The 27,330-nt window shown below is 65.5% G+C and overlaps 2 protein-coding genes across 6 annotated transcripts in view; one reads left to right on the top strand and one right to left on the bottom strand.

Annotated features, from left to right (window-relative positions):
- The first annotated feature begins 9,092 nt into the window (after positions 1 to 9,092).
- PHLDA2 (pleckstrin homology like domain family A member 2) lies at positions 9,093 to 10,115 on the top strand. The gene is made up of 2 exons (XM_066360341.1): positions 9,093 to 9,550; positions 9,808 to 10,115. Exon 1 carries the CDS (start codon positions 9,145 to 9,147, stop codon positions 9,538 to 9,540), a length of 396 nt encoding a protein of 131 aa, XP_066216438.1. The 5' UTR covers positions 9,093 to 9,144; the 3' UTR covers positions 9,541 to 9,550; positions 9,808 to 10,115.
- Positions 10,116 to 11,970: 1,855 nt separating this feature from the next.
- SLC22A18 (solute carrier family 22 member 18) overlaps positions 11,971 to 27,330 on the bottom strand; it is an 81,269-nt gene continuing 65,909 nt past the window's right edge. For all 5 annotated transcript variants that reach the window (XM_066379848.1, XM_066379818.1, XM_066379840.1 and 2 more), the window contains exons 6-11: positions 21,256 to 21,374; positions 20,177 to 20,284; positions 19,124 to 19,224; positions 15,498 to 15,599; positions 15,161 to 15,281; positions 11,971 to 12,255 (exon numbers count right to left, since the gene is read on the bottom strand). In XM_066379848.1, the coding sequence (XP_066235945.1) occupies positions 12,068 to 12,255; positions 15,161 to 15,281; positions 15,498 to 15,599; positions 19,124 to 19,224; positions 20,177 to 20,284; positions 21,256 to 21,374 (739 nt within the window). In that variant the 3' untranslated portion in view covers positions 11,971 to 12,067. The remainder of the gene's footprint in view (positions 12,256 to 15,160; positions 15,282 to 15,497; positions 15,600 to 19,123; positions 19,225 to 20,176; positions 20,285 to 21,255; positions 21,375 to 27,330) is intronic.

The raw sequence follows: 27,330 nt of genomic DNA, 5'->3' as shown, positions 1-27,330 counted from the left end.
TCTGTCGGGTCAGGACCCCAGACCCGAGGGGGGGTGTCCAGCCACTTGATTCCCTTAGCCCTGACCTGGATATGCCCCGCCCTCACTGCGGGAGAGGGGAGCTGTGAGCTGCACCCCCAGGACTGGCCCTTCGGGTCCCCTTAGCAGGCAGGGCTGGGGGGGTGCTAATGAGGAGAGGGGAGAGGGCCTTGGCCCGTTGGCTCGGTTGGTTAGAAAGTTGTCCTGAGTGCGGAGGTTACCGGTTTGATCCGGGTCGGGGCACCTACAGGAACAGCTCCCCGGTCCCTCTCCCTCCCTCCCTTCCTCCTCTCACTAAAATCAATCAATAAAAATAAAGAATGAGCGGAGACAGGATACCCCCCCTGTGTCCCGGCTGGGGCAGAGGGCCTTGCTGACGGTCCCCGACCAGGCTGAGGGCCCTCTCGGCATCGTCAGCAAAGGGCCCAGGGAGGGGGCGCTGGCGGTGCCGGAATAGCCTCCGACTCCAGCCCCGGAAAGGAAGCCTGCCGGCCATCTGGCCTCTGGACCTGGGAGGTGGCAGCTCTGGGTCGTTCCAAACCAGCAAGCGCGTGGTCATCGGTCACAACGGCCCCGGGCACTCCCGGATGCCCGCAGGTGTCCAGGCACGAGGTTCTGGGGGCAGGCAGGGGTGGGGCGGGCCAGGAGGTGGCAGAAGAGGGAGGGCAGGATGGATAGAGCGGGGCGGAGGGAGTGGGGGAAGGGGCTGCCAAGGCCTCTGGCCTTCAAAGTGGGGGCCCTGTGGGGGCCCTTGAGCATAGGACGTCTGCCCACGAGGTCAGCTCCCACTCCCACAGCTACGTGTCCAGTCGGGACTTGAGTTCAGGACCCAGAGCCCGCAGCCACCAGCGCCCCCCCACCCCGGGCCAGGCAGCATTTCCATCCGATGTCCAGCCGTCTTCAGAGCACACGGAACGTCTGTCCCCCTCGTCCACGCCCGAGGAAGGCTGGGCGATCTGCAGAACGAACCACTCGACCCTGGAAAACCCAGATCAGAAAGTCACGGGTGGGCTCTGGGTCTTGACCTCACTGTCCAGGGTCGGCTACTGCCTTTAGCATTCTGTCCCCAGAGCGTGTGCTCCAGGCCCGGGGGGCGGTGCTGCAGACCACCCGAGGGCTGGCTCTACCGGGTTCCGGGGTGGCTTCAAACAACAGACGTGGACTCTCACAGGTCCAGACGGCAGAAGCCCAGAGTCGAGGTGTGGGCGGGGCCGTGCTCCCTCAAGACTCCCCGGAGGCTCCTGCCTGTTTCTCTGGCCTCCTGGGGCTCCCGGTGTTGCCGGGCCTGTGGCTGCGTCACTCCAGCCTCTGCGATCACGTGGCCCCTCTGGGCCCCTCTTCTGAGGACACTTGTGATGCCATTCAGGGCCCAGCAGAATGAGCTGCCAGGGCCCTTAATCATGTCTTTGGCCACGTGAGGTAATATTCTTCACCAGGTAAGCTCCCCGTCACGGGCTCTGCGGGTCGGGACGTGGGCACCCCCGTCAGCCCCCTGCAGGGGCTTTCCCAGTGGAGGAGAGCGTGAGCAGAGGAAGGACACCCATGGGACAGGCCGCTGCCCAGTGGGCAGAGATGACCGTACAGACCGGACCCCAGAGCATGGCACGGTGTCCGTTGCTGGGCCAGCTGGGAGTGGCGTGGCATCTGCTGTTGCAATTAACCGGTTCCCCGCCTCGCACACGTGAGTGTTGTTAAAGGCACACGGAGCCTGACCAGGCGGTGGCGCAGTGGATAGTGTTGGACTGGGATGCTGAGGACCCAGGTTCGAGACTCCAAGGTTGCCAGCTTGAGCGCGGGCTCATCTGGTTTGAGCAAGGCTCATCAGCTTGAGCCCAGAGTGGCTGTCTTGAGCAAGAGGTCACTCGGTCTGCTGCAGCCCCCCACCCCCACCCCCAGTCAAGGCACATATGAGAAAGCAATCAATGAACTAAAGTGCCGCGATGAAGAATTGATGCTTCTCATCTCTCCCTGTCTGTCTCTCTCTCTGCACACGGACATTGACACAGCACTATCTATGACAGTTGGCGGGACACTGGCCATGGTCTAAGTCAGGGGTCCCCAAACTTTTTATACAGGGGGCCAGTTCACTGTCCCTCAGACCATTGGAGGGCTGCCACATACAGTGCTCCTCTCATTGACCACCAATGAAAGAGGTGCCCCTTCTGGAAGTGTGGCGGGGGGCTGGATAAATGGCCTCAGGGGGCCGCATGCGGCCCGCAGGCCGTAGTTTGGGGATGCCTGGCTAAGTTCTGTTGTCACGGGCGATGATGGATGTACTGAGGGTGACCGTGAGAGGAGGCAGGGTCCCAGGGCGTGTCTGGGTGCTTGGACTGTGTTGTCTCCTTCCTCCCGTCTGCACTCCTGGCTTCCGTGGGAGGCCCGCTGTAACTCGTGGTAGGAAGCGCACCACGTAGAGCTCCCAGGGCGCAGCCCGGCGGCAGGAAGCACGCCCACACTGTCGGGCGGCCGTCAGCACCCTCGTCTCCGGGATCTGCCGTCTTCCCAGGCTGACCGTCCCAGGAAGCGCTAACTCCCAGGCCTGTCACCCACCGCCCTTACCTTCTGTCTCTGACTGGATTATTCTCTGTCCTTCTAGAAGTGGAATCAAGGACTTGACCTTGCCACTCAGCACAGCGTCCCCCGGGTCCACCCATGCAGCCCGTGCCAGGGGACCAGGCAGTCTGCCCTTGGGGCCGAGGGTCAGGGTTTCTTCCAGAGTGTGCGGACGGACCACATTTTGTCCACTGTCCACGCGCGGACACGTGGGCGCTCCTGCCTCTTAGCCGTAGTGAAGAACCCCACCGCGTGTGTGTGCACGTCTGTGTGCGTCTGCTCGAGACCCTGCACTGCGTGTGTGTGCATGTCTGTGCGCGTCTGCTCGAGACCCTGCACCGCGTGTGTGTGCATGTCTGTGTGCGTCTGCTCGAGAACCTGCACCGCGTGTGTGTGCATGTCTGTGCGCGTCTGCTCGAGACCCTGCACCGCGTGTGTGTGCATGTCTGTGCGTGTCTGCTCGAGACCCTGCACCGCGTGTGTGTGCATGTCTGTGTGCGCGTCTGCTCGAGACCCTGCACCGCGTGTGTGTGCACGTCTGTGCGCGTCTGCTCGAGACCCTGCACCGCGTGTGTGTGCATGTCTGTGTGCGCGTCTGCTCGAGACCCTGCACCGCGTGTGTGTGCACGTCTGTGCGCGTCTGCTCGAGACCCTGCACCGCGTGTGTGTGCACGTCTGTGCGCGTCTGCTCGAGACCCTGCACCGCGTGTGTGTGCATGTCTGTGTGCGTGTCTGCTCGAGACCCTGCACCGCGTGTGTGTGCACGTCTGTGTGCGTCTGCTCGAGACCCTGCACCGCGTGTGTGTGCATGTCTGTGTGCGTGTCTGCTCGAGACCCTGCACCGCGTGTGTGTGCACGTCTGTGTGCATCTGCTCGAGACCCTGCACCGCGTGTGTGTGCATGTCTGTGTGCGTCTGCTCGAGACCCTGCACCGCGTGTGTGTGCACGTCTGTGTGCGTCTGCTCGAGACCCTGCACCGCGTGTGTGTGCATGTCTGTGTGTGTCTGCTCGAGACCCTGCACTCAGTTCTTGTTCTTGTGGGTCTGCACCCGGAGATGGGGGTGCCGGTGTGGTAATGCTGCGTTTAATTTTTTTTTTTTTTTTTTTTTTGAGCAAATGCAAAAAGCTCACTCCCCCAGGGGCAAGAGGGCCCACCCTGTTGGGGACAGGAGCAATAAGCGGTCGGAACCAAGGTCCGTTCCGTATTTTTCCATTTATTTTTTACCTTTTTATGTCAACAACAGGTTACTGTCTTGGTAATTTTTTAAATAAATAAAAGATCCCTTTTTTGTAAATTTTTTTTTTTTCACATTTATTGATTTCAGAGCACGCAAGAGAAAAACATTGATTCGTCCGACTTACTTACGCACTCCTTGGTTGGTTCTTATGTGGACCGAACTCCCCACCTCGGCCTGACGTTCTGACCAACTGAGCTACCGGGCCCGGGCTCTTGTGGTAGCTCTGCAAGTGGGAAAGAACGGGTTAAAATGCACACGACCAGGCGTCCTGCCCCAGGCCCACTGCCCGAGAGAGGCTTGGGTTCCGGCTGGGCAGGCGCCAGGCATCCTGCCTGTCCTGCGGTGACGGTGACGGGGACGGGGATGGTGACGCTGCCTCGGCCCCAAGGGCAGACTGCCGGGTCCCCTTGGCCCTCTCTCTCCCTTCCTTCCTGTATTTCATTCACTCGTTCATCCAGACTTCCGGAGAGGCCCCGTGTGCCCGTGGACCAGGGTCTGGGCAGTCGGCGGAGTCTCGGGAGTGCCGGCTGGCCCGTGCTCTGAGCCCCCCAAGGCCGGCACCTGCCAGGGGCTTTACCGGCCAGCAGTCCCCACCACCGTCAGTTGCTCTGACCAGCTGACCAGAGACTTAGGTCGTTCAGACAGGGAGATAACTTCTCAGTTCATTTTTCTTTTTCCCCAAAAAACTTCCTGAGGACCTGGGTCAGGCCCTAAAGACTTAAGACTGGTCACTGCCTTCCGGGAGCTGCTGGTGCCTTGTAAGCAGGGGACTGGTGTCACTTTCTCGTTAGATCCCCAGGGCCTTGTGGGGTGGGGCCCGCCTACCGCCTACGGGCTCCGGCTGAGGGGCTCAGGGAGGGAGGCAGACAGAACAAGGGACACAGCCCTGAGGGCCCCAGGCCAGGCTGTGGCAGTGAGGGCCCCAAACCCAGTGGGACAGACCTCCTGCACTGCACCCGTGGGCCTCGCTTCTCCCAGGCCTCCCAGGAAAAGGGCGGGCCCGAGTCACAGGCTGGGGCCTGTGGGATGCAGGGCTCACCTCGGGCGGCCTCAGGCCACCTCTCCGGTGCCACAACTCCAGGTTGGGTGGGCCTCCGAAGGCTCGGGAACCCCGGGGCGCAGCGCTTATGCAGTTGATGGGAGCCAGCCCCTCAGGGCGTGCCCTGGCCGTCTGAGGGCTTCCTGGAGGAGAGGGCCTTCCAGGCAGGGGAGTCTGAGCAGCACCACCCAGAGGAAGGGGTGGCTGAGCCCCAGGCACCTGCCACTGTGACACACAGCTGCCCGACGGGCTCTTCGCTGGGCTGGTTGGGCGACTGCTCGGGGCTCGGCTTCGGAAGTGACCTCACTCGGGGGAGTTTCGAAGAGGCGTGCTCATTCTTCCCCCGGCCACCGGACACCCTCGCCGGGCTGGGCAGGATGGCGAGTGTCCCTGGCCAGATGTTTGAGGACCACTCCAGGGAGGAGGGGGGAAGCCCCCTAGCCGGACTCCGTGAGCATCGCAGATGCCATCCTCGGGTACATAGTAGTAAACTTGGCCACTCCAACCTCCACCGACCAGGCGAAGCCCAGCACGGCCCTCTGCCTCATTCTGAGAAGTCGCCACCAAATGTCCCCCACCCGGAACACACTCAGCCACTCAGGTGGGGGCTGTCTCCTGCCCCAGGCCTTGGGGTTCAGTGGGATGGACTCGACTGCTGCCAGCCAGCTGGGTGACCTCAGCTGAGTCACTCCAGACCCTCACCTCTCTCCTTGACAGTCCAGGAGGGCCACTGCCACAGCCCCACCCCCAGCGGTTACCCTGACGGAGAGATGGGGCCAGCGGCTCCCTTTCCAGCCGCCACCTGGCCTCGACCCCCCCTTCCTGGGCTGCCGCTCCCTGTGGGGGGTGGTCCCTGTTGGGAAGCCGTCCTGGGGGGTCCTCTAGGTTCCTGGCTGTCAAATGGCCCAGGGAGGGTTTTCCCCCCTGAAAGATCCTCACAAGGTGTGGCGTCGACAGTCTGCATGTTCCAGAGGGACCCTCAGACGGGCCTGTGGGGGGTGGGGTGGGCAGGGTCCTCTCTGTGTTCCAGGTTCAGGCTGGTTTGTCCTGACCAGGAGCGGGAATGTGGGATGACCCAGCTGCCCACCTCCCAGCCCCCGCCTCCTACCTGGAGCCTCTCCGGAAGGGGGTCTCAGGCCCCAGGGCGGGGGCTGTTGGTAGTAAAGCTGCCTGGGTGGGCCTGGCACCCTGCCCCCCGGGGTCTCCATCCTACCTCCCCCCCTGACCTGTCCTCCCAGCTCCTGCTGATGTCCACCTGTCAGATCACCCCCCCCCCAGGTCACCACTGGTCCCTCCCCCCTCCCCACAGAGGCAGAGGGAGGAGCACTGGGTGCAGCAGGGGGCGTGTGCCTTGCCTGGCCTCACCTGGGCTCACCTGGCCTTCCAGCCTTCCCACATCCTCTTCCTCCAACCACTTTCTAGCCCCGCCTCCTGCCCTTTCCCCAGTCCCTTTCCCTGGGCCTTCCCTTTCCACACCTGTGACATGGGGAGCGCATGCCCCCACAGGGTGGTCTCTGAGCCAGCGCCGGGAGAGGCTGGGCAAGTGCCCGCACGCCAACCCCTACTGAGTTTCAAGGCCCCTTGCTCCCCAGTGAAGTCCTCCAAGCTGTCCTCTGGGCCCCACAACCCCACACTCACACTACATGCCTGCTGGGCTCCCAGGGACGGGACTGGCAGGGAGCCTCCCTCCCCCCCCACCCTCCCCCTCCCCCATCCCCTCCCCTCCCCTCCCCTCCCCTCCCCTCCCTCCCCCACCCTCTCCTCCCCTCCCCTCCCTCCCACATCCTCTCCTCTCCTCTCCCCTCCCTCCTCCACCCTCTCCTCCCCTCCCCTCCCTCCCCCATCCTCTCCTCTCCCCTCCCCTCCCTCCCCCACCCTCTCCTCCCCTCCCCTCCCTCCCCCATCCTCTCCCCTCCCCTCCCCTCCCCCATCCTCTCCTCTTCCCTTCCCTCCCCTCCCCTCCCCCATCCTCTCCCCTCCCCTCCCCTCCCCTCCCCCATCCCCTCCCCTCCCCTCCCCCATCCCCTCCCCTCCCCTCCCCTCCCCCATCCTCTCCCATCCTCTCCTCTTCCCTCCCCCATCCTCTCCCCTCCCCTCCCCTCCCCCATCCTCTCCCCTCCCCTCCCCTCCTCTCCCCTCCCCTCCCCTCCCCTCCCCCCCTCCCCTCCCCTCCCCTCCCCTCCCCTCCCCCCTCCTCCCCTCCCCTCCCCTCCCCTCCCCTCCCCAGAGCTCTGACACCAGCCAGCTCTGCAGGCACCCGGCAGGTGTGGACTCAGGCAGTGTGCAAAGTGGCTGGGGTCTGTCCCAAGCCCAAGTTCCACTGACTGGCCCCTGGGTGATGGGAGGCAGTCTGGTGGGTGCCGGAGGTCCTTGGAGGGGTCCGGGCAGGCACCTGGGTGGCTGGCTCATGCTGGCTCCCTAGGGACGATGACACAGCGCTCCCCCGTGGTCTGTGTGCGTCTGGTGCCGCACTCCCGACAGGACCAGGTCTCAATGCCCAGCAGCCCCAGGCCTACTCAGGTCAGCGCAGTGGCCAAAGGCCCGGTGTGGGAGTGTCAGCGGTCTCAGTCAGCCTGCTGCTGGCACCCCCTACCTGTCAAGGGCTGGCCCGCTCTGTGGGGATGTCTGTAGAAACGGGGAACTCACCTTAGAGAACTGCCTTCTGTTGTCTTAAGGGGGGACGTGTCCCCTCCAGCCCAGCCCACGCCCTTCCCTCGCAGGCCGCTGGCTCTCCCGGCCCAACAAGGACGCTCGGTCCCTGCGCTTTGTGCTGTCCTTCCACCCACCCCCCACCCCCGCGGGCCAGTCCTGGGCACCATCTCCATGAACTCCCATGTCCTGCCCCCCCCCCAACCAGTCCTCTGGCCACACAAGTGGGGACCGCTGGGCAGCTGCCACCTGGATGCCATTTGCACAGGTCTTCTGAGCCACTAGTGTCCTTTATTTCTCCAGGGACCCTGCAGGGTCAGCGGACTTGCCCAAGGCCACACGGGGAGGGCAGGTGGGGCAGGGGTGGCTCTCTGGCCAGCCTCGCTAGCCCACACCCAGAAGGGCCCGCGCGTGGTTTCACACTTTGCTGTCACTGTCTTGAAACTTTTGCTACTTGTGGAACCAGGAGATCTGTGTTTTCATTTTGCACCAACCATGCAAATAAGAGGGCTCCCGATTCCCCACACTCTGCTGCTCCTGCCTGGTCACAGCTGTGGCGGGTGTTGGAAGGTGGGGGCCCTGGAGAGGCTATGCACCCCAGAAATCCCTTTGGCCGGCTCCACCCCCACCCCTGGGAACCAGAAGGAGTCGGCCAGCAGTTCCTGCTCCTGTTAAACCCTTGAAAGGAAGAGGGTAAATAGAGACGCTTGTGGGCCGGCGGGCAGGCGATGACTCAGCCGCCCCCGCTGCCCTGGCCGGCCGCCCCCGCGCCCCTCCGCTCCAGGGCCCCTCCCGTTTCCGCCTGTGCAGTCGCAGCGGAACAGTCAACCGTCACCCCGTGGGGACACCAAGCTCGACGTCCAGGGAGGACAGGTCCCCAGGAAGGGAGACTGGAGCGGTCTCTACCCCTCACACGGGAGCTGTTCTAGCACTTGACTTACGTTGCCGAATCTAAAAAGGTGTTGCTATCCGCATCTCGGAGGAGAAAAGTGAGGGTCAGAACACCTGCCCTCCGGTGGGCCAGGCCGGCGGGTGGCAAGATGGGCGACAAGGCCGGTGTGGCAGAGCCACTGGAGGGTGTCCCCGGGAAGGGCCCCCAGGGCGTGGGAGGAACCAGGGGACAGCGACCCGCTTCTGCCTCAAGAGTTCTGGAGCGGCAGAGTTGGGGTGTCGGGGTGCCTGGATAGGGGCGATCTGGGCCTCCCTGGGTCCCCTTCCCCAACGTGGGCCGGCCCGGGCTGCGGGCGCTTCCCGGGGCTCCCGGGCGGTGAGTCACCGCAGGCAGGGCCGGACATTCCTCCGCGGGGCCGGCGTCTGGGATGGGGTGGGGACCGCGTGTCACCCCATGGATCTGGGGCTCCGGGGGACAGGAGGGGCGCCTGGTGAGCTGCAGACATGAAGGAGGGGGCGACCGCGGACTGTGATGCTGCCGGCAGCCGGAATGGTCCGGTTAGGGTGGCAAGGACTGGTGGGCGCAGGAGGCGGGGCAGGGAGGGCTGAGGCGTGACCCCCGAGGGGGTGTGCCCGGGAGAGGTGGGGCGGGACGCGCGGGGAGGGGCCGTTATAAGACTGCACGCGGCCGCGCCGAGCCGTAGAACCCCAGCCGTCTCCGCCTAAGCGCACCAGCTGCGCCACACCACCGCCCACATGAGGAATCCCGGCGAGGTGCTGCGCGAGGGCGAGCTGGAGAAGCGCAGCGACAGCTTCTTCCAGCTGTGGAAGAAGAAGCGCGGCGTGCTCACCCCGGACTGCCTGAGCCTGTTCCCTGCCGGCCCCGGCGCGCGCCCCAAGGAGCTGCGCTTCCACTCCATCCTCAAGGTGGACTGCGTGGAGCGCACCGGCAAGTACGTCTACTTCACCATCGTCACCACCGACCACAAGGAGATCGACTTCCGCTGCGCGGGCGAGAGCTACTGGAACGCGGCCATCACGCTGGCCCTCATCGACTTCCAGAACCGCCGCGCCCTGCAGGACGTCCGCAGCCGCCAGGAGCGCGCCGCGCCCGCCGTGTCCCCGGAGCCCCAGACGGCCCGCGCGCCCTGAGCCTGCCGCGGTGAGTGCCGCCCGCCCGCCTCTGCCCCTGCCGGCCCTGGACTGCTGCAGACGGAGGGGGAGGGGGAGGTCCTGCTCCGTCGAGGGCGGGGGGGGGGGGGGGGGGGACTCATTGGCTGCCATGGAGTCGCGGCGTCCCTGAAGCACGCGTCAGGAACCGTCGCTCGCAACCGTCCCCTCCGGGAAACCATAAGGGGGACCCTGGCCTTCTCGGTTCCGGGCTCGGGCACAGCTCCCTGACCCCTCCTCTCCCCACAGGAACCACACTCTGGACGAATCGGACCGAGGCCGCGAATCGGCAGGAGCCCAGTGGGTGCTGGGGATGGCCGGAGCCCATCCGCTGACCACGGCGAGGACTAAGGGCCGGCGGCCGTATCCCTGCCCTGCGAAGGGCGGACACCTTCCCCTGCCGATCCCCCGCCCCGCTGAGCGGGCGCGTTAAATTATTGGACTACCTGGGTATTTATTTCCATGTTTTTTTTGTCGTCAAACCATCTGTCTTAATATTTCGTCTTTGTATCAGTGCCATTCCGAATAAACTACTTGACCTGTTCTCTTTTCTACCAGCCCGGATGTGGTACAGTGATGTCCCTGGGCATGGCGGGGTTGGAGCGAGGTCATTCGGTGGGGGAGGGGGGAATGGCCACCCGCCACCCCACGGTCGGTCTGAAGGGCAAGGGAAGTGCAGGAATGAATGGGCGGGACCGCGCCCTCCTTACCAAACGGCCTCTCCAGAGGCAGGAAGTGCGCTGGGCTTCTGCCCTGGCTGATTTTCCACCCTGGGTGTGTGATCTGGGAGTACAGGGCCGGTAGCAGTGCTCACTCCAGGGGTCCTTCACCAAGGGCCCCACTGAGCTCAGTGCGCCTCCTTCCCCTCCCCTCCCCCACCTCTTATCCCCCTCCCCTCCGCCCCCGCCCCAGCTGCCCCCTCCCACCCACATGCCACCTGCTCAGCCCTCCGGCTGCCTGCCAGCTCCTGTGACGCCACCCCAGGCTGGCTCCTGGCGGCTCCAGGTGGTCTGGCTGCCAGGCCCCCCATGGCCATCACCTGTAATGGCAGGGCAGCATGGCAGGCAGCGCTGGGCAGATGGGGGAGAGGCTGGGGCATCCCCAATGACGCGGCAGCAGGCTGAGGCCTCTGAGTGGCCCAGGGACGTGCCATTGTGACGGAAAAGCTGGAGGGATCCACAGGCAGGCACCGTCCGCCCCGCCTGGGGAAAGGGGTGGACAGGGACAGTGTGTGTGTCCAGCTCTGTTCAGTGGTGAGGGCTGCAGGATGTGTCCCTCCACCTGGAAGGTCTGTACGTGATGAACAAGCCAAGGGGGACAGAAGAACAGGGGACAGGGCAGGGATCCTGGCTGGTGAGCGGGCCTTCAGGGCAGGAAGGGTGTGGGTGGGGGAGGGGTGGCCGCCACAGGCCTCTTAGCTGGGTGGGGGTGGGCAGACCCGGCACCAGGGGTCTGTCCCTCTGCTAGGAGGCTCAGGAGCTGGTGGGAGAAGGGAAGCACTCCCTGCCCGGCATTTCTCTGGAGCAACGCGTTATGAAGCCGGTGTGCAAACCGGGATGGGCTCCAGAGAGGAGAACACACCGGCTCCACGGTCCCCTGACCCCAGGGTGGACCCCATCCTGCCCCACGTCGGAGACCTCCCGTTCCTCTGCATGAGTGATCCAAGTCAGGGCTGAGATGCTTGTCCCCAGTGGGGTCCAAGAGGAGGGACGGGGCGGCCCTCCGAGGCCCCTTCCCGTGGGGACTGTGGAATTCTGAAGAAGGGATCCAGAGCTTTAATGGCTTCTTCTGAGGGCTGCCTGTGGGGGAGGGGTGGCCGCCATGGTCTCTGGGGCCCCACAGACCCCATACAAGGTTTTCTCTGCACACTGGTCATCGGCCACAGCAGCCGGCCGGCTCCCCGTGCCCAGAGCCCCTTCCCTGCAGACCCGGGCAGGGGGTGTTGGGGTTGATGGTGCACCCCACTTCTCAGGCCTAGCTGCCTGGGTCTGCCCACTGGGCTCCCCAGCACAGAGTGAGAACTGTTTTCCTAAGCGTTTCACAAGCCTTGAATTTCTGATCTTTAAAAAAAAAGTCTTTTCCTTGCATGAACAGCAACAACTGTGAAGACTCATGAGGGGCGTGGGCAGCGCACTGGGCCAGGGCCCTCTGGTCAGCGCTAGAGCAGGAGGCGGGGAGTGGGGGGCAGAGAGCTCCCGTCGCTGGGAGCATGAGCACATTTGGGGGGGTGGCAGTTGAGGAGACGTCTCCCCAGGTGTGCTGATGGACATGGAGGGGAGGGACAGAACCCACTTCACACCACTTGGGCGATTCTGCCCTCCTCACAGCCCTGGGGCCCAGCTGCAGGCCCCTCCTCCAGGAAGCCCTCCAGCATTCCAGGCTCCATCGCTCTCCCCCTAGGCCTCCGGCCCAACCAGACACACAGGCAGGCCTGGTTGGAAACCTGCAGAAATCAGGCCCGAAGGGGCCCTGCGGGAATTTATTGCCAGTCTGTGCCCAGGGGCCAAGGTCACCGGACTTTCTCCGTCTTCTGGGGCATGGGCTGCCTCCAGAGGGCCAGGAAGACGAGGAGGTTGACGGCAAACTGCACGTGGCCGAAGACGGGGACGCCAAAGCTGCGGTACAGGAGGCCGCCCAGGGTGGGCCCCAGGGTGCGGGTCAGCGGCTGCACGGAGGCACAGAGGCCCAGCATGGTCCCTGTGGGGGGGGGAGAGTCAGGTCAGGCCTGGGTGGGCCCCCCAGCTGCACAGAGGCACAGAGGCCCAGCATGGTCCCTGTGGGGGGGGGGAGTCAGGTCAGGCCCAGGGTGGGCCCCAGGGTGCGGGTCAGCGGCTGCACAGAGGCACAGAGGCCCAGCATGGTCCCTGTGGGGGGGGAGAGTCAGGTCAGGCCTGGGTGGGCCCCCCAGCTGCACAGAGGCACAGAGGCCCAGCATGGTCCCTGTGGGGGGGGGAGAGTCAGGTCAGGCCTGGGTGGGCCCCCCAGCTGCACAGAGGCGCAGAGGCCCAGCATGGTCCCTGTGGGGGGGGGAGAGTCAGGTCAGGCCTGGGTGAGCCCCCCAGCTGCACAGAGGTGCAGAGGCCCAGCATGGTCCCTGTGGGGGGGGGAGAGTCAGGTCAGGCCTGGGTGAGCCCCCCAGCTGCACAGAGGCGCAGAGGCCCAGCATGGTCCCTGTGGGGGGGGTCAGGTCAGGCCTGGGTGAGTCCCCCCAGCGTCACCACCCCAGCCGCCCACTTCCCAGACGCAGCAGAGGCCCCTTTGTCTCCCCGACCCTCCTCTGTTCCTCTGGTCCCTTCCCCCAGGGCCTGCGGGTCCGCTCCCCGGGGACCACTCAGCCATGAAGGGGCCACACTGGACACTTCTGCCCTGCCCCAGAGCGTTCCCAAGCGCAGGGGGGCCCGGGACTGGGCAGTCACCGGCCAGGGCCGGCCCGTCCCTCCCTCCTTCCCAGGCCACCAGGGAGGTGGCAAGGGTGAGCGGCCGACAGAAACTGGGAGGGTGGTCCTGGTGGTAACAGGTGAGCCCCCCAGTGAGGGCTGGGGCTGAGCTGCCAGGCAAGCCATGACATCAGTGTCCCCCCACAGCGCCCGCCACCCTCACAGGAACTGGAGGGAGCGTACTCTACAGGGCTGGAGGGGCTTCCAGGGCTTTCGAAGGGCGCCCCACGGCCTCTGACTCCACAGCCTCTGACCCCACGGCCTCTGACCCCACGGCCTCGGCTCACCTGGCTGCCTGGACCCCATCTCGATGGCCCTCTTGTCAGCTATGCCCGGTGTGGGCGAGTCTGTGGTGGCTCCTCTTCCCAACCCCAACCCCAACCAACCCCAACCAACCCCGGGAGGGTCAGAGCCCAGGTCAGAACACCGGCTGGAGTTAGAACACCGGCTGGGTCAGCCTGGAGCTGCCTGGTGAGGCCCCGCCCGGGCTCAAGGCCACCGGGGAAATGGAAGAGCAGCCTCTCCCATCGCCCACATGCTGGGCAGACTCGGGAGAGCAATTTACCGCCCCCTCTGTGGTCTCTGGTTCCCAGGCCAACGCTGGGAACCAGCTCCTGGCTCCTTCCACGCACAGGGGAGGGGCCTCAGGCACACTGAAACCAGACCCTGCCCTCATCTCTTCCGGCCTGTTCTTCCCCCAGCCCGTTCCTCCAACCCTCTCCAAAGTGCTGGCCCACTACCTCCAGGAAGCCCTCCAGACCCAGCCTGCCCTCCCAGGACCCCAGAACCGCAGGTCTGAAAGGCTCTGGAGGTTCCCAAGGCAGCGCTTAGAAGAGGCCTTGCTCGCCAGCGCCCACCCCCACCCCACTGAGCCACAAGACCTCAGCCAACCCCTCCCAGACAGACAGACAGACTGACCAAGGGTCAGCCAAGTCCCTTGAGCTCGCCCCTTCCTCCCTTCCTTCCTCCCTTCCTCCCTCCCTCCCTCCCTTCCTCCCTTCCTTCCTCCCTTTCTCCCTTCCTCCCTCCCTTCCTTCCTTCCTTCTTTCCCACCTTTTATTTATTGCCTTTGACTTATTGACTTATTGATTTTAGAGAGGGGAGAGAGAGAGAGGAGTGAGGAGTGGAAAGCAGTTGCCGCTTGTGTGTGCCTTGCCCCGTCAAGCCCAGGGTTTAGAACCAGCGACCTCAGCACTCCAGGTCGAGGCTTTATCCACTGCGCCCCCACAGGTCAGGCCCCCACCCTGAGCTTTCTAACCCTGCTGCTGCTGCTGGGGAGGCCTTCACCCTCAACCAGCCCATAGGAGCCCCTGGACTCGATCTGCACCACCACGCCTGGATCAGGGTTGGGACAGGAGCCTGGCCAGGGTCGGGCCCAGGGCCCCCCAGTACCGCTGGGAACGCGTGTGTGTGTGGGGGGGTTTCCTGGATTTAACTAGCTGTGTGTATTCATTCCCACGCTTCTTCACCTGGAAGGCAACTAACTGCACCCCTGTGCCCTGGGCAGGGAGGAGAGGGTTGGCCCCGCCCCCAGCCCACCCCTTCCTCCCACTCCCCGCCCACTGGGCTGTCCCCTATGCCCTGGGCAGGGAGGAGAGGGCTGGCCCCGCCCCCAGCCCACCCCTTCCTCCCACTCCCCGCCCACTGGCTGTCTCCTGTGCCCTGGGCAGGGAGGAGAGGGCTGGCCCCGCCCCCAGCCCACCCCTTCCTCCCACTCCCCGCCCACTGGCTGTCTCCTAGCTGGCCTTGCTGGTGCCTCTCAGGTCCACACTCCACACCTCTGCTTAGCTGGGACCCAACCCCTCACGCCATCTTTTCTCCTCCTTGCTAGTGAAACCCTGCCCCTGCTTTAGAGCCAAGGCAGATGCCACCTCCAGGAAGCCCTGCTCTCCTCCCCCAGGTCTGGCCCTGGACTGGTCTGCAAGGCTGACCAGAATTCTCACCTGAACCCTCTTGCAGTTAGTTCCCCACCTCACCTTACCCACTCAGACCCCGGGTCACCCACCCCACCCAACACCCAACGGGTCAGACAGACCCTGCCCCAAGTCGGGCCAGCAGTTCCGTGAGTGGGCTCCCCGGAGACGGAGACGGGACGGAGACGCAGGCCAGGTCCTCCCCAGGCCCGGCCCGCCCCGAGCCTCCCCAGGCCCGGCTGCTGCGCTCACCGGTGTCTGCGGCCGAGACGGCCTTGGTCAGCATGCTGTCGGTGACCACGTTGAGGGTACACAGGCTGAAGACCAGGCCGGGCACCAGGAGGCAGAAGTGGAAGACATTGGACATCAGCGCCTGGACGGGGCGGGACGGGGACCGTGGTGACCGGGGAGGTGCCAGTGGTGACCAGGGAGGTGCCAGGGTGCTCAGGCAGGAGCGCCCGTCCTGAGGTGGCCCGAGGCGGGGGGCAGGGCGGCCCAGGGGCTCAAGCGTTAAACCGGGCGGGTGCAGAGGGTCAGGGAGCGGGCTGGACCCTGCTCTTTCCGGACGCGGCCCCCAGGGGTGCCTTACCATAGCCAGGCCCACCACGCTGAACAGGAGCACGCTGGCCCGGAGCAGCGCGGCCTCTGAGAAGTGGCCGCTCAGCCGTCCGATGACCAGGCCCTGGATGACCTGGGGGGAGGGGAGGGGAGGGGAGGGGAGGGTCTGAATGGCGCCTGCCCGCCTCCCGCCCCCCACAGCCGGGCACCTCCGCAGCATGTGACACCCGGCCCCGAGCAGTGACCAGCTCCGGGGCAGAAGGGTGGGGCCCCAAGGTCCCCGGGGAGACAGAGGAGGGGGTCTGGGTGCCTCACACAGTCACATGCACACACACACTTACACTCCCACGGGCACGGCCGGCTACTCAGAGGTCCGCTTTTCACATTCAAAACTAATCTCTTCTCTTTAGTTTCGGGCGTGACCAACATTCTAACCCAAGAAGGGCTGTTTCCCCGCAGATGGGGGTGGGGGAGGCAGTGGGCACGGCGCAAAAGACGACATTTGTCATTTGAAAATGCTCGGTGTGGCCTGGAAGCCAAGCCTGGGGACGCTCGTGCTCCTGCAAAGGCCCCTCCAGTGTCATCTGGTCCCCAGGGGTCCCCTCCTCCCTATCACGCTGCCCCAGCCCCTCTCTGTCCTCTCACTTGGGAGGTAGGGCCTGCCGGTGCCGCAGGTGGGGAGACCGGAGCTCCGAGAGGATGTGGTTGGCCCGGGACCTGAGCCCCCTGACCCGGTGCTTGTGTGCGTCCTCAGCCCAGCTGGCCCGACCGAGGCCTGGCCCTGATGCTGGGGGGTGTCCCTGTGCTGGGACTGGCCCACGAGCTCTATCCTTCCCATTCCCTAGGAGGCCACCTCCCCGGTTTCATTTGGGTAAACTGAGGCCCCGAGGGCTGCTATTGTGAGCCCAAGGTCCCGAAGCTGGCCAGTGGTGGAGTGGGCGTGTGGCACCCACCAGCAAGTGCCTGGTCCCAAGCCTGGTCAGGTGAGGTCCCCAGAGGCAAGAGAGTCCTCTCGGCGGCCACCTGCTGTCACCGCCCTGGACCTCAACCCTCCACTCCCAGCTGTGTCCTAGGAGCTGGTGGGGGATAACAGCGCTTACTCTGTGGTCCCCTCCTGCCCTCGGCCGGAGAAGGGCCCAGAGCAAGGACACCCAGGGACACCAGGGAAGTGACTCAGAGGGCAGGGCCAGGCTGAAGGCCACTCCCAGGCCAGGGTGAGGCTCCCTATCTGGTCCTCTCACCCCCTCCACCAGGCAGGCAGGCCGGGGCACTCCGGGCTTGGAGCGGGGTGCACTAGGGCTCGGGGGGACGGGCAGGCAGGGGGTCCGCGCCTGCCCGGGCTGGGGTGGTTGCAGTTGGCCTCACCACTTTATACACAGAGACTAAGACCCTGACGAATCAACTTTGGGGAAGCCTGGACTTGTACAGTTAACAAGCAGGCCCACGTCTCACTTTCTCCTAACCCCTTTCTGTCCTCTCCTAACCCCGGGGGCAGGTGATAAGACCTTGTCCAGCCTCCCAGTGGCCCCTTCCTGCGGCCCCATTCACTTTGAATAAATCTGGTCCTTCTTGGCCCTGCAGACCACCCCCCACAGTGTCTTCAGCGCCTGGGCCGCTCCCCTCCAGCTGGGGTGGGTTTCCACCTGAGGGCTGGTGCACTCGCAGCCCTTCTGTGCCCTGTGGCTCTCTCCCTGGCGGTCTCCTCTGGTGAGGCCCCCCCACCAGCCGCCTCGCCTCACACAGCCCCCCTGCTGTCTCCCTTCCAGCCGCTAGTTACCGGGGTGGTGACCGTGCCTGGCGTGGAAGAGCCCAGTGGGGACTCCTGTGGGGGAACAGAGGACTGTCTGCAAGGGACAGAGGGCTGCAGGCCTACCAGGGGCGGAGGGGGTGGGGTGTCAGGACCACCTGGGCTGTCACTCCCCACCAGCCCCCAGCGCCAGCCTATACAGGGAGTGGGGACAGAGGCTGCTGTAGCCCCCTTGGGGTCCGTCAGTGCCTCGGGTGGGGCAGGAAGTGGTCTGCCCAGGAAGCAGCAGGTGTGCGGCCAGCTGCAGGGGACCAGATGGGAGGCAGGTTCACCCGCAGCAGCGGGTCCCCCTCCAGGCCCTCGGAGACCAGCCTGGGGGGGGGGGGGATGGTGCCTGAGGGAAGCGTCTTCAGGCCTTTCTCTCTGCAGACACAAAGCCCAGCCCCAAGTGCCCCCTCCTCAACCCACCACAGCTCGGAGCCTCAGCTGTCCCCCTCCCCGCCCCGTTGGGCTTAGGGCCTGGGCCCCAACACAGAACCCTCCTCTGGGCTCCCTCCTTCGTCTCCGCAGGCTCCCCTCACGCCCCTGGGCACCTTCCCCCTGCCCACTGCTTCTCCCCACCCCCAAGCATCCCGCACCATCCCTGCAGGAGTCTGGGGCAGGCCCACCCCCCAGCCAGGCCAGAGGCTACCCATGTCCGTCCCTGAGGGTCTCCGGGGGTCTGCTGGTTCCCGCCAGGGCGCAGGCTGGGTCTCCAGGGCCTGGGGAGCCCAGGACGGAGCTCAGGCTGGGGGCCGGCCTTCAGAACAAGGCTCCAGGGGCCACGACTTTGCAGCGTTATGACTCTTGTTGTTCTGTTGACCGCTCTCCCCTCTCCCTGGCAGTGTGGCCGGGCTCTGGCCATGGCAGCTGAGGCCCGCTCTGGCCACGGGGGTAGAGCCAGCCCTCCCAGGAGGAGCTATTTTAGCACCAAGGTCTGCACCAGTCGCCGGCCAGGAGCAGGGAAGCAGATGGCTGGGAGGGGGCAGGAATGCCACACACTTCCGGAGAGAGGTCAGGAGCCCCCTCCCCTGCTCCAGCAGGTCCCAGAATAGCCCCTCCCACGCGCCGGCTGTCAGGCAGCCGTGTCCTGGCCGGCGGCACCACGTCGCCACCTGTCCACCACCCCAGGGCCTGGACCAGATGCCCAGGAGGAAGTGGGGGCGACCTCGCTCGGGCAGGGCTTGCTCTGGACCTGGAGCTGAGAGTCCAGGCGGCTGGCAGACAGGACACCTCAGACTGCTTCTTGGGCAGTTTCTGAGGCTGAGAGGCCAGCCCGGGGTCCCCCACAAGGACAGCAGGACGAGTCGGAGCGTTGCTTGGACGGGGCTCCTGAGGTCCCTGGTGCTGTCCCTAGGAGGTCTGTCATATCAGCTCATCTATTCGGCCCAACGACCCCACGAGCAATGCCACGGTCCCTCATTGCCAGACGCAGACACTCAGACCCGGAGACACGGAGCCCCGGGGAGCTTGCCCGCCACACGGGTGGCCTGCAGGACGCAGAGCCCGAATTCTACTTCCTCGTGCCCCACCACTGGGTCTGTGCCTTTCCCTCTTCCTCTGCCACCGTGAGCTCAGAGGTACGCCCGGCGGACCCGGGGTCCCAGACACGCGGCCGGACAGGAGGCCAGGGCACACCAGCCCCCACCAGGATGGGTCCCGGCTGCCCTGTCAGACAGGACATCTGGCGGATGGTGAGCCACCAGGGGCCTGGGTGCAGGGCCGGCAAGCCTGCTGGGAGGTGGGCAGTGGGGGCCGGGAGAAGTCGGAGCGGAGGGTCACGGCGCAGAGCCTGGCACGGCTGAGGAACCACGTCCGCTCTGGAGATCCCGGCCGCCCCCACGCATCCCCGGCGGCCGGCACAAACTCACCATCAGGAGAACCCCGAGGAAGGACATGAGGTAGCCGGTCTGGGCAGCTTCCAGCTGGAAGAAGTCCATGCAAATGACGGAGAACATGATCATGAAGAGCCCTAGGCGAGGGGGCGGCGGGTCAGGGCTGTGGGACGGGCTGCCTCCCTTCTGTCGGCTGGACAGCGGGAGCCCAGGCTGACCGGCCCGGGGACCGGGGCCCTGACCACAGCGGCCGCTTCATGGGGGAGGGGGTGCACTGGAGCAGGGAGCCTCCCTTGAGTGTGGCCGGGGCCCAGGCCCGGGACACACTGCCCCATGGACTGCGGTGACGCTGAGCAGAGAGGAGCCGGACGCTGCCCCTCGGACAGGGTGCACAGCCCGCTGAGGGCGTCCCAGGGCGTCCAGGAGGGTGGGCACCCCAGGGCAGACGGTACGGGAGGATTGAGCTCCAGACCCACCAGTGGCCCTCAGAGGCCCTTTTCACCGAAACGGGGGACGTGGTCCAGCCCCGTGCCCCAAAGACCCGGCCTGTGTGGGAGCTGGGGCTCAGCTTGGCCAGGGGGGCACCTCCTGCGAGGGGGCATCTGAACTCTTTTGAAAGCAGCCCCCCTGGGCTGCCCCCGCCCCCCACCCACGTGAGAGGACCAGGCAGGCAGGGGCACTGGCCTGGCTCTGGGCACGACTGCCATCAGCGACGCCCTCCGGGGTCACCCTTCACCAGCTGGCCGGGACACAGGAGTCAGCCAAGTGCAGGTTCACCTTCAGACTTCCGTCCCCGCCCCCCAGCCTGGCCCGAGGGGCCTGGGAGACCGCAGGCGCGGGGCCTGAGCGGCGGGAGGGCCGTGGAGGACCCTGTACCGCCACACCTGCGCGAGCTGGGACTGTCGCCCTCTCTGGGACAGGCGCAGCCGGGGTGCGACCCAAGGGAGGCTTACAGAGAGCGGCCAGGAGCTCATCACACTGGGCGGAGAAGAGGGGCGCTGTCCCAGCCATAGACCTCCGTCCCCACGGCCCCCGTTCTTGGCTATGCCCGCCCGTCCCTCCTGGCCCCGCGGGCAGCCCGGGACTCACCCGAGGGGAAGCTGGAGATCACCTTGACCAGGAACACTGGCAGGACGCCTGGCTGCAGCAGCACGCGGCTGATGGCCTTCAGGTCAAACACGCTGGCCCTGGGTCCCCCTGGGACAGCAGGAGGGGCCCATCACGCCCACGCCCCAGGTCTGCACCCTGCCTTGGCCTGATGTGGGGGACGGGGGGGGGTCTGGGCCTGCAGACGTCACGGCTCCCCATGCCCCCTAGGAGGGGCTGGCTCTCTCCTGTGCCCGGCCGCCCGCTCCTGTCATTGGGAGGTGCTCCCTGCAGCTCCTCCTCCTGCTGGCTGTGACGCCCGCTCACGAGAACAGGAGCAGATGACACCCGGCAGCCCCTCTCTCCTGACCCCCCCGGGGGGCACGGGGCAGCTCATCCCACTCCCAGGGGGCGCCCGAGCTGTGCTCTCCGTCACTGAGAGGCCCGGGGTCCCCTCTGGGCCAGGCACGCAGGGTCCGGGCTGGGACACCCTGGAGGGGCCCTCCCCCCACGGCAAGGCCCTGGGCTCTCTCTCCTTGAGGGGAGGCACACAGCGCCCCACATGCCCCGACCTGGCCGCGCTCTGCCCGCCGCACTGACGCCCGCCCCGAGCTGGGCTCCTGGCGCACCTGCTGCTCTGGGCCTCAGGGTCCCGGCTAACCCTCCCAAGCCACCCATGCTCACTCCCGGGGCTTCCCCTGGCTTTCCTGGTGTCCCCTCGTAACACGTCCACTGCCTGGGACCTCGGCCTCTGTGCTCCCCTCGAACAAGGGTCCCCTCCGTGACCACACCCGGCTTGGCTCCAATGGTGTCTGCGCCCCAGAGGGGGTCAAGGAAGGAAGGAGGGCAGGAGTGGCCCCTGACTCCGGCCCCAAGCCTCACAGGCCCACAGGCTGGAGCACGCAGCCCGCCTCCGGGGACAGGGAGCCACCCTGCACGTCCTGGTCTCAGCAGCGCTCACTGAAGGGAGGGAGCAGCCGGAGAAGGCCCAGCCAGAGGTCCAGGGTCCAGCTGGAGGAACAAGGGACACGCGGCTCACACGCTGGCCGAGCCCCAAGAGCGAGGTGCCCGGTGGGACGTACCTGGAGGGACAGGCTGGGCGTGGGCGCTGGCCCCTTTGGTGCTGGCGGGGATGCAAGTGATGCTGACAGCGGCTCCCAGGAGGTTGGCCACAAGGCCCACGAAGGCTGGGCACTGCATCCTGGGGGGGGACAGTCGTGGTCACACCGAGCTGCGGCATCTCCCCCCACACACCTTCCGTGCTGCTTAGGCCGTGACAGCCGAGAACAGCTCAAACCCACAGCCCGTGACCTGGAAGGCGGAGACCGGGGCACTCAGGGCCTGCTTATTAGGTGACAGATGAAGGGACAGTGGACACTCTCACCCCTGACCTTCCCACTGTGGCCGCAGCCTCCAGCGTTCACCGGGGTGCAGGGGCCAGAGCTGGGACAAGGACCCCCCCCCCGCCCCGAAGGGCTGGGGCAGATTCTCCCAGGGCACAGTCAGGTCTCAGGCTGCTGAGGGGCAGGAAGGGTTCCCAAAGGACAGGCCTGGTGTGCGTGGGCATGCGCACCCCTGCTCCTGGCCTGGGCAGGTGTCAGAGACCCGGGGACCACAGAAGAGCCTGGAGACTTCTGGGCGGCCATATGCGGCCTAGTGCCTGGCCATGTCTTTTGTGAAACCGGAACTAGCACAGATGAGCTCCCGGACGCCCACCCATTTTACAGGGAGAGGAAACTGAGGCCCCCAGGGCTCTCCGTCCTCCTCCCCCTGGGGGGGGCTGGGGGGGCCTCCTGGGGATGGGGATGGGAGCTGAGAAAACCCCCTTCCCCTTGGGGCCTGGGGTCTGGAGTGATTGGGATCTGGGCTGAAGGGGTGCCACGCCAGGTCGTACTGGGGCCAGGGTGCGGGGATGCCGGCTGGCGAGACTGCCCCCTGCCCCCGCCCGCCCCTCTGGTGCAGAGGTCTAGCTTTGGACCTGAGCCCACCCGCAGGGACCCCCCGCCTGGCCACAAGAATAGGTCTGCACTGGGTGGGCGGGCCTGGCCGCGACCCCCATCCCGGGGGAGCAGGCACACTGGACCTGGGGGAGCGGTCAGCCCCACAGAACCCAGGACGGGACACCACCTCAGGCCCCTTCCTGCCTGCTCGCACCGCCGGCCAGGGCTGTGGCCAACCCACTGTCCCCTGCTTTCACTTCTTTGAAGGGGTGTTTCCTGCCACGAGTCACCATTTGGAAACTCGGCCCTTGACCCCACTGGAAGGTGAGGAGAGGCCTCGGCTCCGGGCAGACTGTGACACTTGGGAACGCAGGCACTGGGGGCTGGGGGGGCCACCTGAAGGCTGGGGGCTCGAGGGAGAGATGAAGAGCCAACCAGGAGCTCCTTATGGAGCCAGGCCGCTCTGACCCCCACACCTGCATGCAGCTTCACCCCCTTCCCTTGAGCAGCAGAGAAAACTCCTACACATCCGGCGAGGACCTTCTCTGTGAAGCCCCGGCCTTCCTCCGCAGTGGGCACCTTGTCCCCTGACAAGGGCGTGCTTTATTAAATGGCCAGTATCCGTCCCCCGAGAGCAGGTGGGCCTGGGGTAGGGCTGGGGGGCCCTGCACAGAGACCCCAGTGGACATCGACCGTAAAACAAATCTGTGAGCCGTTCACGTGGATAACCAAAGGCCTGCCCCAGACCTCACCAGAGCCCTGAGCGGGGCCTCAGTGGCACAGGCCCGAGTGGGAGGTCAGCGTCCTGGGAGGCGCCCACTGTCCGTCCAAGTGCAGCCAGCCCCGAGCGCACACACACACACACACATACACACACAAATACACACTCACACACACACAAATACACACACACTCACACACACAAATACACACACACTCACACACAAATACACACACACTCACACACACAAATACACACACACACACTCATGCACACGCACGCACACTCACACACACACAAATACACACACACTCACACACACACACTCACACACACACACTCATGCACACGCACGCACACACACACACACAAATACACACACACTCACACACACACTCACACACAAATACACACACACTCACACACACAAATACACACACACACACACTCACACACACACATGCACACGCACGCACACTCACACACACACTCACACACACACTCATGCACACGCACGCACACACACACACACAAATATACACACACTCACACACACACACAAATACACACACACTCACACACACACACTCATGCACACGCACGCACACGCAAGCCCACACCGAGCTCCCTGGGGGGAGGGCTCTGTTCTACTAGGGACCAGGGAAGGCGGTGGGGGTTAGAGCCTTGGCCGCCCCTGTTTCTTGGGGTGGGATCTGCCTGGGCTCACACAGTGGTTGGGGCCTGGCACATATCCAACCTGCATATGCCACTGACCCCTCCCCTCCCCCACGGCTCTGTCTCCGGCCCCCTCCCCCCAACGCCCACTGCCCACAAGCTGGTTCCTCAGGCTTCCCGACTGCCAGGGTCCCAAACAAACGAGCCTTTCCGTGGATCGGCGGGCTGAAGGCTCAGAGGGTGCTGGACCCCAGAGTGGCCCCCGGAGTGGCTGGCAGGGACTGGTCTGTGACGTGAGCGGGGACAGTGAGGCCGGGTGGCTGGCTCCGGAGAGAAGGGCTCTTTCTTCAGGGCTCCCGGCCTCAAAGGCCCGGACGTCACTGCTTGGAGCTGGTGGGAACAAAACCAGCTTTCTCTGCCAGAAGCCCCGGAAATGTGGGGGAGCAGAGGCGGCCACTTAGATGGCTATTTTAGGAGGCTGGTGACAAGGGAGGGGTGTAATGGCAGAGAGCCAGGCCTCTTCTCCTGGGACCTTGACTGTGTCTTGTGTGGTGGCTGCTGACCCAAGGGGCACAGGGACCCTGAGGGCCCCGGGCGGGAGTAAGGGTGCTTCTCCCCCCTCAGAGCTCTCCTGGTTCCCCCAGGACAAATCACCCAGGAGAGCACACTGGAGGGAAATGGAGAAAAAGGCAGCTTCAGCCCCTGGCCACTGCAGGGACAGCTTCTTGGCTGCAAGGCCCCCCTCACCCCCGGGGCTAATGTCCACAGTTCAGGGGGCCTCCTGCCCTGGGGGGCTTCGTGGTGCAGGGTCACCTGCTCTGAGGTTCGCTGGACCTCTTTACAAATTGACTGCTGACCACTTTGTGTGTCTTTTGTCCACCCACCCCTTTTGGTTTGAGTTGAAAGGATGGACAGGAGGCTGGACGAATGGCCGCATGGATGCCACGGAAGGGCGTCCTTCTATCCTGATCCAGATGAGGCCACCCTCCCGGACGCCCCTCCCCCGCCTGCAAGCCGGTAGCAGCCCCTGGGGGCTGCGGGGCTGTCCTGAGGCTCCTTGTGGCGCCCCTTTCTCCCTTACCCTGAGGCCTGGAGCGTGCCCACAGCACATTAGCAGGAGAGGGCGGTGCCTGGCCATCTGCCCACCCTGTGTGGACTCTGTGCTTGTGCCCGGCTCAGGGTGACCATTCCTCGGGGAGCTGGAGCTGCCCTCCCCACCTGCTCCCAGGCCCTGAGGCTCTCAGAGGTGACGATGGCTGTGGGCGGGGCTCAGGGCCTCCCAGGCTGTGCACCCCCTCTCCTGTCTGTCCTGAAGGGCAGGCAGGGGTCGGCTTGGACCCTGCTTCATCTGACACCTGGACGTGAGGACATCCAAATGATCCACAGCCCGCAGCCCTGGCTAGAACCGGGGAGTGGAATTCCATGTGCTGGAAGCGAATTCTTGGGCGGCCGCTCCCGGTTCAGCCTCCCTCCGGCTTCCAGGTCCAGCCAACGGTCCTGCAGCCAGGTCCGGTCCCGCTCCTTGCAGCCCTCCACGTGCCCCCAGCACCTGGTCCCTTCTCTGGACCACACAGGCCTGCAGGCCCGCCCCACGCTCCTTCTGGCCTTGAGGCCTTTGCTCAGACATGGCCCCGGCCCCGCCTGCAATGGCTGACGCCTTGTCTCAGGTCTGAGCTGAGGTCCCAGCCCGTTTCTTCCAGCCAGCCATCGTTGTCCTGTCTGGGTCCTTCCTAGTGCCTGGGACCCCCAGGCTGTCAGCAGGATCTGTCCGTCTGGGGAGGTAGAACCCTGGCTGACAGGGCACGGCTTTCGTGAGCCACCCAAGAACCAGGCGGGGCCGGCGGCCCGGCTGACAGGTGAGTCACTCCTGACCCAGAACCATCCAGGGCAGCCCCAGGTGCCTACTCATTAACTCGCAGGGGAAGCCGATGTGTCACCCAGCGGAAGCCTTCTATCAGCAAGATAAGGGTTTCCCAGGCCTTTATCCAGACAAGGGCCAGGGGAACGTCCCTCGCTGTGGCCTCCTTCCCGGCCTCCCCGATAAGAAGTGCAGTAAATACCTGCTGGGGGGCAGAGCCGGCCACTCCCCGGCCACTCAGTGCCCAGGAGGGCCCGCAGCTGAGACCCAGCCCCAGCCCTGCGCTCCCTCTCTCCCAGGACGGCGCCAGTGGCCCCCTGGTGGGAGTCTTTCGGAATCCCGACCGCTTCCGGGGTACAGAGCCCTCGGGTGGCTTGGGCTGGGCTGGCCCGAGGATGAGGGGGTCTCCTCCAGTGAGGACCTGAGGAGCCCCCCCTGATTTCTCTGAGCTCAAGGCCCTCTCCTGAGCAGCTCAGTCTTCCTGGGGTCTAACAGGCTCTCCTTCCCTCTAGCTCGAGGCCCGGGGGAGTGTACCCTTGACCCCTGAAGTCCAGGGGCTGCCCCCCCCTTATCCAGAGCTGGGGGGGCAGAGGCCATGGAGGGCTGTGCCTTGCTGAGGTTCTGGGGCAGCCCTTCAGTGCTCAGAGGAGCAGGGGGGGCAGCCAAAGACACCCCCCCCAACACTAAGTCCAACAATCCGGCCCGGAGTCCCATCAGCACCGTCCGACAGGAGGAGGCTCCCCACTTCCTCGAATCCCTGAGACCTCTAGGCAGGTTGGCACTGCCCATCCCTGATGCACACGAGACCCTCTTAGGGGGAGGGTGTGACAGATGCTTCTCCAGGCTGTGACGTGCTGGGCTCGGGGCCATGAGTCACAGAGCTGTCCCCCCCAGCCCCTCCATGAGTCAGGCCTCCGAGGAAGCTCCAGGATGAGCCCAAACCAGTTATACCAGAGCCAGTCACCCAGCACAGCCTGTGGCTGCCAAGACCACTTCCTCCCGGCGGAGGCAAGGCTGGGCCTTCCCAGACGGCGGCGGGAGGCCAGGCAGGGAGATGGGGTGGACACTGATGCCTGCAGCCACCTCCCCCGGTCCTTGGACAAGGACCAGGAACGCCATGGGGAGCCCCACTCTCTCTGGGGCCTCAGTGTCCTCTGTCCATCAGAGCACATCCCAAAGATAGGAAGGGCCTTGGATCTTGGGATGAAAGAGGGAAGCTGATGGAATGTTCTGGAAGGTGAGGGCCGGGGCAGTGGTGATCTCGGGAGCTGCCGGGAGGGAGAGAGGAGCGGTGTCCTCGGGGTCAGCCGCCCAGCCGGAGAAAGAGAGAGACGTGGGTGGTGACAGGAGGGGGCGTGGGGTAGAGCTGGCGAGGGGAGGCCACAGCACCCCTGGGAGCCAGCCGGGACTGAGAGGCCCACGTCACAGGTGAAAATCCCTGGCGAGGCGAGGAGAGGTGCCCGCGGGAGCAGGTGCTGGGCCGGAAGGTGCATCTGCCGGCTGGGAGGCGGAGGAAGGCCCAGTGGGCGGGCAGCGGGGCTGACGGGCTCCTCCCTGCCCTGCCCTGCCCGCCTCCCTCTTCACCACCCTGAAGCCCCCTCCGCTCTCAGAGCCCCGCTCCTCTTTATTCTCTCCTGGGGGGTGGGTGGGAAGAGACAGAGACCCACCCCCCTGACCCTGCTCGGTTTATAGTCAGGCTCCGCCCCCCCACCCCCCAGCACCAAGACCAACGGCGTCTCATGGTCACACTCAGCCACCAGGGCATGGAGGGTCCTCCCCGCCTGGACCGACCCATGTCCCACCTGCCTCTCAGCTTCCACATGTTCTCGTGGGCCTCCTTCCCTCTGGTCCTCACTGGCCCCCCCGACCCCCACAACCTATGATCTAAACCAGCTCCCAGGGAAGCGCAGCCCTGCTCGCCCCCAGCTCAGACCCCCTCACCTGGCCGCCTGGTCCCCCCTCC

The sequence above is a fragment of the Saccopteryx leptura genome, chromosome 1 (genome assembly GCF_036850995.1).
Source record: "Saccopteryx leptura isolate mSacLep1 chromosome 1, mSacLep1_pri_phased_curated, whole genome shotgun sequence".
NCBI lineage: Eukaryota > Metazoa > Chordata > Mammalia > Chiroptera > Emballonuridae > Saccopteryx > Saccopteryx leptura.
This window is presented reverse-complemented; position numbering and strand designations above follow the sequence as displayed.